This window comes from Sinocyclocheilus anshuiensis, unplaced genomic scaffold, assembly GCF_001515605.1.
Source record: "Sinocyclocheilus anshuiensis isolate Anshui unplaced genomic scaffold, SAMN03320099.WGS_v1.1 scaffold1574, whole genome shotgun sequence".
NCBI classification, from domain to species: Eukaryota; Metazoa; Chordata; class Actinopteri; order Cypriniformes; family Cyprinidae; genus Sinocyclocheilus; species Sinocyclocheilus anshuiensis.
Genome location: NW_015547706.1, coordinates 258200 through 271231, shown reverse-complemented (window position 1 = coordinate 271231; position 13032 = coordinate 258200). Strand labels below are relative to the sequence as shown.

The window sequence follows — 13032 nt, the reverse complement described above, 5'->3', positions numbered from 1 at the left end:
TGGAGAGTGTGCATTCAATGCGTGAAGTAGGCTATACTTTACAAGAAAACATGTCTGTATGGAACTGCGCCATTGACTCCCTAAATAAAACTTTATGTCAGATTTTCACTCCTTTTTTGGAATTTTTGACGCTGTTTTAACAGTTTTGTAAATATAAGTAAAAAACTGAAAGTCGTTAAGTAAAATACATAAAATGGTGACGCATTGCTGCCACACATATTATTTTTTCCACTCAATTATCTCGTAATAACGAGATGTTTTCTCGTTAAAACTACATATTTTCTTGTAAAAACGAGATGTTGTCATTAAAATTATAATTATCTCATTAAAACGGCATCTTTTCTCGTAAAAACGAGATGTTATGTCGTCAAAACGATATAACTGTCTCGTTAAAATGACATATTTTTTTCTCGTTAAAACAAATTTTTTTTCTCGTAATAACGACATATTATGTCTTAAAAACGATATGTTTTCCCGTTATAATAGATATATGGTATACATTATGTGAGCGAGCAATGCGATTGTCTGCGCTGCTATCGCCACAGTCCTGCAAGGATCTGCACACTGCTTAAGTTATTGAAATACACTTTTAAATGTATTTTAATGTATGGTTTTGTTTTTCATTGTAGCGGCATGTTTATTAGGATTAATCTCCAGTCTGTCTGTAATATAATGCTATCAAATAACTGCACTCAGACCCATTGGATATGACTTTCGATCTATTAGATCAAAACAGTTATTTTTGAATAATCGACTCTGGGCTTGGTATAGCCTAACAACAAATCGAAATACGAACAAAAAGAAATACAGAGATTATATAATAGGCTAATAATAATAATACTACTACTACTAATAATAATAATAATTATTATTATTATTATTTTTAGCCTATTATTATTATTTCGTTCTGTTTGAAAAATGGGCAAACGAAAATTAAGCTAGATTTTTCCGATTTTTTTGTTTGTGGGTTAAAAAAAACGAGCTTATGCTTTAATATTTGTGCGTGGGCGGCCCTAAAAACACCTGTCTTTACTGTCTATCGCATCACAGAATAAGAGTTCATCTGGGCTGCGTTTCCCAAAAGCATCGTGAGCTTAAGTTGATTGTAAAAATGATCGCACAATTCATCTTAGACTTGCGGACCGTAGTATGTAGTATGCCTACTTGAAAATCTTCGTAGATCTATGAATGCTCTGGAGTAATCGTAAATCCCTATGGCTTTCACCGTGGACGAAGCGGAGTCCAGCCCGGGGTCGTCACATATGGTTGCCGCAAGCCCGCCAGACGCTCCTTCACAGTGTTGCCAGACATATGATAATTATCGTATTTGTACCATAATTTTGACCTCTGTACGATGTATGATCAATAACACCATAATGTACGATAATTTCAGAATTTTGTGACACCAAATGATAGTCGTTGTAAACATAGGGCTTCTATACTCCTTGATCTAGCTGTGTGGATCCTACATGCACCTTCATGATTGTGAGGAGACTTGAACGTGTTACGCATGTCTTTCATCTCATCTCACGCCTTCTCGACCAATCACCGTGGAGAATGACTCTCTCTCACGAGCACAACTTAACGTTCCTGCCGCACTTAGGTCTCCCCTTCTCTATCATTAGTGGTTGCAATTACATCAGCAGATTCGGCACATTCGCTATAGAAAAGCGGCGCTTTCACGTTATGGTATTACAACTGTGAAATTGCAAACAAAAAATACACATTCTGAGACATGAACTGAAATTAATTGTGAATTTTATTAACATTAAATCGTCCTCCTCATCATTTTCACCTCAAAATTATGGGGAAGCTGTGCCAACCCCTGCCTCCCGCGATGAGCCGCCACTGAAAAGATGTCGTTTTAAGGAGAAAACATCTGGTTATTACGAGAAAAGATGTCGTTAAAATGACATATCTCGTTATTACAAGAAAATATGTCGTTTTAACTAGAAAAGATGTCGTTAAAACGACATAACATCTCGCTATTACGAGAAAAGATGTAGTTAAAATTAAATATCTTGTTATTACGAGAAAATGTCGTTTTAACTAGAAAAGATGTCATTAAAACGACATAACATCTCGTTATTACGAGAAAAGATGTCGTTAAAATTACATATCTCGTTATTATGACATAATTGAGTGGAAAAAATAATATGTGTGTGGCAGCAATGCGTCACCGTACAAACAACGTGCTTCTGAATATCAATCAGCACAGCTGTGATTCGCTTCATGCATAATGGCGTGGGAAAACAGACAATGCTGATAAAATAAACATCACGTTAATTGAGTAACTTACACTGTAGACACAAATCTGCTACTTACTTCATCTGTTGCAAACAAAAGCAAAGCAGAAGCAAGCTGCTCTTTGAGAAACAATAATCACGTTCCTGAGTCAATCAGTGTTTGAAAGAATCGGTTGAGTCAATTGATTCAATGACTCACTCATAAGGACAGTCAGTGTAACATGAAAAAGGAGTCATTCAAAATGTCTCACTACTAGTGTAGACAGTTTTTTTTAAATACGCAAACACAGTTACCGTATAATGTCATAGTTAACATTTTTTAAAAACGTAGGGAAACCAAACAGCATGAGTTCCACTGTCTGTGATATATGGAATATGATTAATATGCCTTGTCACTAGGCGGCGAAAAAATAAAAGCGTTTGCGTTTCTTTACAGTGGGCATAACTTGTGATAGTGGGCGGGCGTTGCGTGTGGGGGCGTGGTTTGTAGCCATATGGGCGGAGTCGGATACGGATACGAGAACAGACAAGTGATAATTGTACACTAGAAAGTCTCATATATTAAGTATTAGTACTGTTGTGTACACTTGTGAAATAAATATTGAAAATGGAAAAATGCACAAAAAATTAATTTATTTGAATTTCATTCCACTGATGTGGACCAAGTCTATGAGTCATACAGTGCTGCTGTATCCATTTCATATGTGACCCTGGAGCACAAAAGCAGTCTTAAGTCGCTGGGGTATATTTATAGCCTACAATACATTGCATGGGTCAAAATTATCCATTTTTCTTTGATGCCAAAAATCATTAGGTTATTAAGTAAAGATCATGTTCCATGAAGATATTTTGTACATGTCCTACTGTAAATATATTAAAACTTAATTTTTGATTAGTAATATGCATTGCTAAGGCCTTCATTTCGACAACTTTAAAGGCGATTTTCTCAATATTTAGATTTTTTTGCACCCTCAGATTCCAGATTTTCAAATAGTTGTATCTCAGCCAAAATTGTCCTACCCTAACAAACCATACATCAATGGAAAGATTATTTATTCAGAAAAATACATTTCGAAAAATTGACCCTTATGACTGGTTTTAACACATAGGCTATATAAACACATACTATGTATAAAACGATCATGTTGCCATTTTTATTTGAAAATGCATGATCGTTTTATATATAGTATGCAAATATTAAACGTGTGTGTACCTACTTAACCATATTTTGGGGACAAATTTGTACCCAAAAGTGAGCTAAACATGACAAAATCTCCAAAAACCTCCGTTTGGGGGCGTCCTCATTTGTAAAACTGGTATAAAAATAAAGTAAACAAAGTTTTTTTTAAATTGTAAAAATGCAGAAAGTTTCATGTAAGGGGTAGGTTTAGGTGTAGGGTGATAGAAGTTTGTACAGCGTTTGTACAGTATAAAAACCATTACGCCTATGGAATGTCCACATTTAGATAGCCAAGTAAACATGTGTGTGTGTGTGTGTGTGAGAGAGAGAGATCAGGATTCAGGAAGACTTGTATGGCTTATTCAGTACTCAAATGTTATACCTATCTATGCAGTAAAGTGGAATACAATAAGTTGCAAAATGCAATAAGTTTAGTTTACCACCTTTACCCTATTAGTCAATCATTTTTTATTTTATTTATATGTTTACTATTATTTTTTATTATTATACCCTCATTAGAATCGCCCCTGCCAGTCAGTGCAAATAACTAACAATATACAAAAGGTGATCTGGTTGTGATGGAGATATAGAATATGAGATTTATACAGTGCAAAAGACTGTGCATAGTGCAAAAACAGATGCATTCCAGCAATCATACAATAATAAGACATACAGATATTCTATTTATGACAGTAATGGCTAATACCACGTTAGCGTATTGTACTAAATGGAATTAGAGTTGAAACTATTAATAAGGCGATTTGTGGTTGACGCTCAGAGGCGGAGCGCTGTTTGTCCGCTGGGGGCGCTGCGAGCGCGAGTGTGGCTCAGACTGGGGGTTTCTGCCCTCAATCACAATTACTGAGTTACAGAAGCGCATTCTGTGTGCAGAGCTTCAGGAGTCAAAACAAGCAGCCAGGATGGGAGTCGAGGTTGAAACCATTACTCCTGGAGACGGTAAAATGCACCACAGATGGAATCGCATCCACAACTCACAAACCGCAATACTACTTATATACATATATATATCAAATCAGCCGCATTTTAAAGCGACACATTTTGCCTGTTTTGGGCAACACGGGCTTTAGCCTGCTAGCTAAACACTAACCTCTTCCCACAGGATTTGCCGTTCATTTGTATCTTCTTGTTTTGAATTTCAGGAAGTACTTTCCCTAAAAAAGGACAGACGTGTGTCGTGCACTATGTGGGTAAGTTTGAGAAGTGATCGTGTTGATGAATCGCGTGAAGGGTGTTAGCCAGCATTAGCTGCTTAGCCGCGTTGACACAACAGACGCTTTCGCGTCCGCGATCGGCTCATCGAGGTTTTAAATCGTTAAGATTCTATCTACTTTTGATATTTGGGTCATCTTTGACCTTTCATTTTACTCAAAACTAATAAATGCGTCCAAAACCACAGGATTTGGAAACTGTGGCCTGTTTTTGCGGGCATAGAGTGGTTATACTGATGTCGTTAATGATGCGGTGAACAAAATAGCGGGCAGCTAATCGCTTTTTTGGAGATTATAAGCGCGTCTGAACGTCACATTCGAATGTTTTTACCGCGCTTATGATGCTCGATTAGAACGTTTAGATTCGAATGTTCTGCAGCTAAAATGTTGCAACTCGAATCCTCCGTGAGTGTGATTTTTTCATAATACTTCGGTTTGAACGTGCCCTCGGTTGTCAGATCTTTTGATTCGAACATCCGGCGTCTATGATGCGTAAATATTTACAGTCATTATGTTTTCAAACCAAACTGTTTGGATGAATCCAAATTGTGATCTGCATCCACGGAAGGCCGTTTTAATATTTGACGCTTACGGTCTGAATGAATGAATGAAAAATGTTGAGCAATGTGAAATTGTGCGTGTGCAGGTTGACTTGGCTTCTTCATTCATACCTGTGTTAATTCCGGTTTTTCTCAGGCTCTCTGACAGATGGACGCAAGTTCGACTCCTCCAGGGACCGAGGAAAGCCTTTCAAATTCAAAATTGGCAAACAGGAAGTCATCCGTGGTTGGGATGAGGGAGTAGCCCAGGTAATGTTGTAAAACATATTCTTTTTGATATCCTCTGAAAAATGGGTTTGATTTGCAATATAAATCTGCCTGACCTGCATTGTGCGGTTATCGAAAGGCACACCGTCTGTTCATAAAGTAGGTCTCGGCCTAATTGGAAAATTTCCCTTTTCACTTCAACATACAAATACACAAGCTGTCTATTGTGGTTCTTATAACCAAGCGGTGTCACTTCTTTGAACCTCCATTCATTGTTTCGTACTGTACTTAATTTGGTAAAATGACCTCTCCCCCTTGTGACAGATGAGTGTGGGGCAGCGTGCCAAGCTGACTTGCACTCCGGACTTTGCTTACGGGAGCAAGGGGCACCCGGGCATCATTCCTCCCAACGCAACCCTCATATTTGACGTGGAGCTGATTGGCTTGGAGTAAAGCCCCCACATTTGGACTCAGGTTATTCCCCATTCATTCTTTCAGGGTAGGTGCAAAGTTTTTCACATGTCTCTTTTGAGTTTGTTCTTGTTACTTGGTATTTAATAACTGCATGACACCTGAAAAATAAATAAAAAAATACTTTATCATTGTAGATAGTTCCTCCAGTTGCATAGATCACTTTAATAACTAACCGATAATCTTCAAAGGAGATTATTGTTGTCTTGGTCTTAGATGTCCCGTAGAGTTTATTTAACAGGCCCTTAGATTAAACCCTCGTAATCGTATGTATGGCCTTTGAGGAACACGGTTTAGTTGTTTAATAAGCCTCTCTCTTTGTTTTCTTCCAGGTCAACCTTTTTAAGGAACATTGCTCCATGCACGTGATCCTCAAAGGGGGCTAGTGTTAATAGCGATACCACTTAGCTTAGCTCTGTTTTGCATTTGTATATTTTGTTGCCTTTTTATTTCTTTTCTCCTTGACACAATCGCTGGTATCCTCTCAATTATTGGACGTTCATTAAGACACAAGTTTCTTTTTTTTTTTTTTTCCATTTCCTCTCGTTTTATATTTGATTTCTGTGTTGTAAACGCGATCACAGCAAACAGGGTTGTGGCTGAGCTGGTAATAAGTACTCTGGTGGGGAAATCTGGTTTAAGTATAAAACAAAACTACTTGAAAATAAATTGTTTATAAAAAGATCAAGCTGGTCTCTGTGTTGATTGAGAAACTGAAATGGTGTGTTTGCAGGCATGTCGTTATAATCATGTCAGATACGACGATGAATGGTGGTACATTTAGTCAGTCATTTGGGGGCCCCACCCACAATGAAATCACATTGGTCTAAATCCCACTCTGCATAACTAAATATTAAACATCAATTATGTTCTGATTGCTTGTAATTGTTTTGTATCAGTGTTTTGCTTTAAGTGAGGATGGTGTAAATAAAAAAAAAAAGTCATTAGCACAACAGAAGCTTTGTCATTTTAATTAAACTCTTAAGGGGCGGCTGAATTAAACAATCCAAATTTACAATTAGGCTTGAATGTTCATGGGCTCTGTCTAAACACACAATCATATTTTGCAATGAGACTCTTCAGATTAGGATGAGTTCTTTATGTGAATGTCTGTCTGAAACAGAATCTTTAAGTTTACTGGTAATTAACTACAAGGAATTATTGTGCTAACATGCAATCTAAGCCCTTAAAGTAATCTACTGGAACTTCATGATTATCCTGTTTTTTTTCTTCTTCTTCATTGGTGCTACTTCAAAGAAACAGAATACTTTGCTTTACAAACTCATGAATTAATTGCAAGTATTTCCCAAATACAGAGTTTACTCAAATCTGCATGCAACAGTTGAAGACCTATTTGTTTTGGGAAGTGATGGTCATCAAAAAATCTATTATTTAGAACAGTAAATCTACATTTTCACAACTATTCTTCTATATAAACCTTCGTGTTTCTTAATAAATGAACGTTTTGACATTGGATTCCGTTAATTTTACATCCTCTCTACTTCTATTCACCTGAGTTCCACCTGAGACTGAGTTTAAAAGAGCAGAAAAACCTACCACCCAAAGGACAGATTAATAAATTCATTTTAAGCCATCACCTTCCATTGCTTTATCAATGAAATCTCGCATTTTTTTAAATTATTTTCTACAACTCCATGAATAATAAGCAAAAAAAAAAAAAAGCACAGTAAAGCAGTTTCTTTTTGCTCATATTAATGCACGTATGTAAGTGATAAAACAACTAAAGCTTACCTTTTTAGTAGAAAAGTGCAGAATGACATCAGAATACTGATCTGTAAAACACTCCACATTAGTAAAAACATTTTCATGTTATAGGATCAGTGTTTTAGTTCTATGTAAGTTTATTTAGAGATCCAAACATCAAAGTTGCAGGGTGCCTATTGATTCTTGTGCAGTTACCATTTAATATTATTTTTCCCTTTTAAACAAATGTAATGTTGCCTATAATTGTGAAAAGCTATGTTTCTCGTGAAATGCGATTGGCACAATGATTGCTTAGAAGCAGGTATGTAAAGGTTTAAAATTTGAAAGCCTAGCCTTGCTAATTTGTTTGAGCTATGGACCTGAAATGTCCTCTTCTCCTGAAGAACAATTTTCACCAATGTCTATGTAACCTACCTAAAGTCTCATGCAAAATTTTCTTGTGAACTGGCCTAACTCAGGAAACGAGAGCAGAACGAATTCAGTTCAGTAAAACAGTTTACATAAGAATGATGTTTCAAGAGGTTTAATATATATATATATATATATACACATACAGTATACATATATATATATATATATTTAATTTTAAGGCCTACATTTCTGTACATTGTGACTTCTCTGCTCAGCTTGTCTCTTGTTTGCAGCTACTTTTGACTGTGTACTGCCTGCTGAGTTTCGTCCAGGAATGGGAGGAAATAAAGCAGATAAGAGAACCAGAAGGAAATGAAAAACAAATGGTGGAAATGAGCAATAGCCTTGAAACTTGTGAGTGTCTGTGCAAATTAGGGCCACATTCCCTCGATCTTTGTCCCAAACAAGCATTGGTGTGACGGATTTAGGCCTCCTTGGTTCAAAAAACAAACTACCTACTGGGAAATCAAGGACAAAGATTCCACTCAAGATCCAGTTAAAAGTCTTTGATGGTACGGTAATGCTAAAGTTATCAGATAGGTGTCGCTCTTCCTGTTCCTGAGGGACCGCGGCCAACCCGTCTTAGAGAGTGCAGCGCAACGGCACAGCAGCCGCGCAACAGGGAGCCCATGTTGTACACTGGCATGCCTTCATTCCGCGCCCCCCGGCAAAGCCACGCCAGTGTGGGAACTACAGGAACGGCCACCGCTAAGAGGTCAATCAGGAAATAACGGCTCCAGTGGCTCCTCTGAGGGGGAGCTGATTCTGTGTCCTCTCCCATTCCATCTTCACCACTGACCCTTACTACCGCTTCTTCCTGTGGTGGCGGCTCGAAAGGTGGTGACGCTCTGGGACAAGGTTGTTGAACCCGTGGCTTCATCAACACTGTCGCCGTCGTTGTTGATGATGTAAATTCAACTGTGTTGTCTAGCGGCAAAGTTTCTGTGACGTATGACATTTGAGCAGGGGAAGTAGTTGCAGAGGATGGCGAAAACTTCCTCCTGTGGGAGGTGCAAAAACAAATGGTGGTGTGGGAGGTAGGCATGTGGAGCACAGCTGCAGTTGTTGTTAACAGCATGGCAGGATCGGCTAACGGGCAACACCGTCTCTCCGCTGCACAATCTCTCGCCGGTGGAGGATCGTGACAAAGTGGAGCATAGCGTTGCGTGAGGAACTTGCTCAGACAGTAGAGCTGCTTCTAAAAGTAGATGAGTACGTCCGTCCCCTCTTGGTAATGTCATCGCCCCTCTGTTGGCGGGAATGTAGCGATCAGAACGTACGTTTCCATTGCGATCTTTAGCACCAGGTGACGTGTCACTGCTCAGCCTGGTGAAGGTGGCACTGCGGCTCATGGTGTGGGCCGGAGAGCAGCCACAAGATCTGGATGCCCCAAATCGTGGGCCTATCTTACCGACGCCTAGACCTTCAGATTTACAGTCCTGTTGATCTACCTCATGGGGCCCCAGATTGGACCTAACGGTTTCCACAGCCTGCTGAAGCTGCCGGATCTCCTTCCGGGCCTCTTTTAGGGCCAGCTGGGCCTCTATGCGATGACATTCCTCCTCGATCCAATCGTCCTGCATCCGAGTCAGCTGCACCCGTAACTCCTCGATCTCAGAGTCTCTGCCATGGTAAAAAACAAACAAACAAGGGCATAGAAATAAATCTAGTGCTGTTTCCGGAATAGCATACTGTGTAGTAGGTACTACATTTGATTTGAACTTCACGTCTGTTAAAAAGTATTCTATACGGTATGAATGTTTGTAGTAAGATAATGTTTTATTAATATTATAAATTCAGACTAGCGCTGTCAATCAATTAAAAAACATTAATCGTAATTTTTTTCTGAAATTAATCACAGTTAATCCCACCTAACAAACATTTTAAAATATATTTTTATGTTGCAATAATTTCACATTCAAACTTCAAATTAATGTAGAAACAGCATAAAGACAGTATATTTTAAATATTTTTAATGGCATCTTTTTTATGACTGAATGCGAGTATCACTGATACCAATACTAGGAATTTCCCCCCCTGCCCCTAATATTTAACCATTGACTATAGCCATATTCAACATTACAGTATAATTGAGAGCTATCAATTTTAACATTTGTTATTTAAGTGAACTTGAATCAATCTTCTCATAAACCCATTATAATAAATGTCATATTTACCTGTACCCTTCAGCAAGTAGAAAATACACAGAAATTGAATAAAGTTATCAAACACTAAATTCTAAATTAAATATAGATGAATCCTTAAAGCTACAAAAATTATTGATATTTTTTTTTTTTTGATTAACAGACATCACAGCTGCTGGTTATTAGCTTATTTGGCTGCTATTTAAGAGCAGCCGCTGCTGAATGTGACACGGATCTGACACACATCATATTTTCTCACAACCCTTTACCTTTTCTGACCCACTTGAGGTCTTAAAATCTCTACTAATGAGCTGACGAGTTGAATCGGGTGTGTTAGATGAGGGAGTTCTTAAATGAGATTCATATATAACAAATACATGCATGCACAGTTTTAAGGCAGCTTTATTCGCCTTTTTGTTAACTTCATGACGACATAACTACGACATTGCATGCTCGTAGTTTCTTTTGCGCTTTATGAAATGATCGTTTCACATACCACATAGTAGGGAAGTAGGTATATTCAGATGCAGGGTAGGTTCTGCTATATATGTCCGGATGAATAATACTCAGGATGACCCGAAGCTATAAAACTCCACTGACAGGATGTTGAGAGATAGAAGCATTACTGACCGGTCCTGAAGCCTCTCCACGTTTTCTTTCAGCCGAGCTTGTAAGTGGCGAATACACACTTCCTTCTGCTGCAGTGGGGTGAGATACTGCTCAGGAGCAGGCGGACGGATCCCATGATTCTCACTACAGGTTGCATACTTTGCCTGCCGTCTAGTCAGAGAGCAAGAAATACATAATATTTATATATGAATATAATAATTTATAATTGCGATTTATCTCATATAATTACAACATGTTATAACAGGCCCAAGTGCAAATATTAGGACTGGCAACTGGTGCAACACCCATAGCGCAAATTTATGCAACAAGGATGTCTACCCATCTCATTTGCACAAAAAGCAACAGATTCTATATTTCTGTTAAAAAGAAAATTACAGAAGCCCTAAGTGGCAATGCATGATAATAATTTTTTTCTTTCTTGTTTTGTTGTGATCTCAACATAAGAAAATAGCTATTTTCTCATTTTTCACATAACAAAAAGTTGTTGTCTCATGATCGCAACTTATTTTCCATGTACTCAACATAATGTTGTTTTTTATTGTTCTTAATGCGGCAAAAGCTTAGCGTAATCCTTCAGCATCAATGAACTAATTGGTTTTTACTTTGATCGCAGATTCACTCTGAAGCTGATATAGCTCCACGTGTGTGAGTGACTGCCAACTTCCACATCAGTGTCTGATACTTGAGAAGCTGTCAGGTCTACACATTTATTGTCAAAGACAACAATGCAACACTTTATTTTTTTTGCCAGGCAATAAATGACATTTGCAAAGACATCAACTTGCATTCAACACCATTCACAAATGTTAAAGATAAAATTGCATTGATTCAATCACACAAATGCAATTGAGATCTACAGCAAAAGGGAAGATTTTTAGTGAATAACAGCTTTGTATAACTTTAGCAGACTTAAATAATGTGCGTGTACTATGAACTACTTCTGTGGTGCTTTTTATGATAGCCCTACTCCCCTTTCACTTTTATTTAAAAAGAGCAGCCTGCACATTCTTACAAAATATCTCCTGTTGTGAACCACAGAGAAATAAAAACAGCTTTGGAACAACATCAGGGTTTGTGAATAATATAATTTTATATTTTTGTGTGATCTCTTCTAATACACATAATCATCTCAGTATTTCTGTATTTCAGAACTTTTGAAATATCCGATTAGGACACAAGTATGTTTCATGTTTATTTGTATATTGCTTTTCACAATACACATTATCGCAAAGCAGCTTCACAGAAAGTAACCAGACTTTTAAATGGATATAGTGTCATGTCTGTTCCATTAATTCTATTTCTGTACTGTACTTTCTGCCACCATACAAAATCTGGAACACAACCCTGATGGAAGACAAATCTAATCTGCCTTTGAGTGTGTGTGTGTGTGTGTGTGTAAGTGTGTGTGTGTCGCTCACCGTGGTGTGGCTGGGTTGGAGCGTGGTACAGTATTGCTCTCTGTGCACTTGCAGGACGCTGTTGTGTAACTGCTACGGACAGACGAGTCTCCATGCGAGTGTCGAGTGCTGCTTGGGGCAGCTGGCCACCTGTGACACACACACAGTGACAGCTGAGCTCTGACGTCCTTATCAAACAGGATGCCACAGTGAAACTTTTTACACTGGAAAACTGGATGTGTTTTAAAGGAACTGGCACTGAATGAATATAGCACATTATAATTATAAAACTTGAGTGTGTCTGATTGTGTATGTTAAAGGAGAAGGGCGGCATTACCTGCGGGAACCAGCAGATGGCCTTCGGTTCGCTGAGAGGGACATGGATGAGGACTCACACCTTGTAACGGCACAATTACAAGGATTCCTCAGGACAGATCTCTCCAAGACACACATACACCACAGAATATGACAAAGTCAGAAAAAAAGCATATTTGAATGACACAATATTAATCTCTTACACTCTAAAAAATGCTGGGTTACATATAACCCAGCACTGGGTTAAAAAGGGACAAACCCAGCTATTGGGTTGTTTTGAACCCGTGAATCAGATTTTTTAAATACAGTATGTACACTGTTGTTCAAAAGTTTGGGGTTGGTAAGATTTTTTTGAGAGAAGTCACATTTTATCACCATTGTATATGTTCAACATTTATCTGATCAAAAATACAGTACAAAAAAAGCAGTAATATTGTGAAATAGTATTACACTTCAAAGTAACTGTTTACAATTTTAATATATTTTAAAATGTAATTTATTTCTGTGATGCAAAGCT

The 13032-nt window shown here is 37.9% G+C and overlaps 2 protein-coding genes across 3 annotated transcripts in view; one reads left to right on the top strand and one right to left on the bottom strand.

The window, feature by feature from the left end:
- The first annotated feature begins 4221 nt into the window (after positions 1-4221).
- On the top strand, positions 4222-6577 carry LOC107703991 (peptidyl-prolyl cis-trans isomerase FKBP1A-like). 2 transcript variants are annotated; one of them, XM_016506803.1, is made up of 5 exons: positions 4222-4383; positions 4587-4634; positions 5352-5464; positions 5747-5896; positions 6226-6577. In XM_016506803.1, the coding sequence occupies exons 1-4, from the start codon at positions 4347-4349 to the stop codon at positions 5873-5875; spliced, it is 327 nt and encodes a 108-aa protein (XP_016362289.1). In that variant the 5' UTR covers positions 4222-4346; the 3' UTR covers positions 5876-5896; positions 6226-6577. The 2 variants fall into 2 exon arrangements, with proteins under 2 accessions (XP_016362289.1, XP_016362288.1); XM_016506802.1 differs by having other exon boundaries at positions 4225-4383; positions 5747-5921.
- Positions 6578-8943: 2366 nt separating this feature from the next.
- Positions 8944-13032, bottom strand: part of LOC107703986 (syntaphilin-like) — a 13900-nt gene continuing 9811 nt past the window's right edge. The window contains exons 2-5 of the mRNA XM_016506800.1: positions 12538-12636; positions 12222-12350; positions 10804-10953; positions 8944-9652 (exon numbers count right to left, since the gene is read on the bottom strand). Of these exons, the coding sequence (XP_016362286.1) occupies positions 8944-9652; positions 10804-10953; positions 12222-12350; positions 12538-12581 (1032 nt within the window). The 5' untranslated portion in view covers positions 12582-12636. The remainder of the gene's footprint in view (positions 9653-10803; positions 10954-12221; positions 12351-12537; positions 12637-13032) is intronic.

What these genes read in the sequence shown, in the direction of transcription:
- LOC107703991 (XM_016506803.1), top strand. Translation starts at nt 4,347, where the DNA reads ATGGGAGTCGAGGTTGAAACCATTACTCCTGGAGACG. An exon ending in AACCATTACTCCTGGAGACG is followed by an intron (nt 4,384 to 4,586) that starts GTAAAATGCACC and finishes TTTGAATTTCAG; the next exon opens with GAAGTACTTTCCCTAAAAAA. An exon ending in GGGATGAGGGAGTAGCCCAG is followed by an intron (nt 5,465 to 5,746) that starts GTAATGTTGTAA and finishes CCCTTGTGACAG; the next exon opens with ATGAGTGTGGGGCAGCGTGC.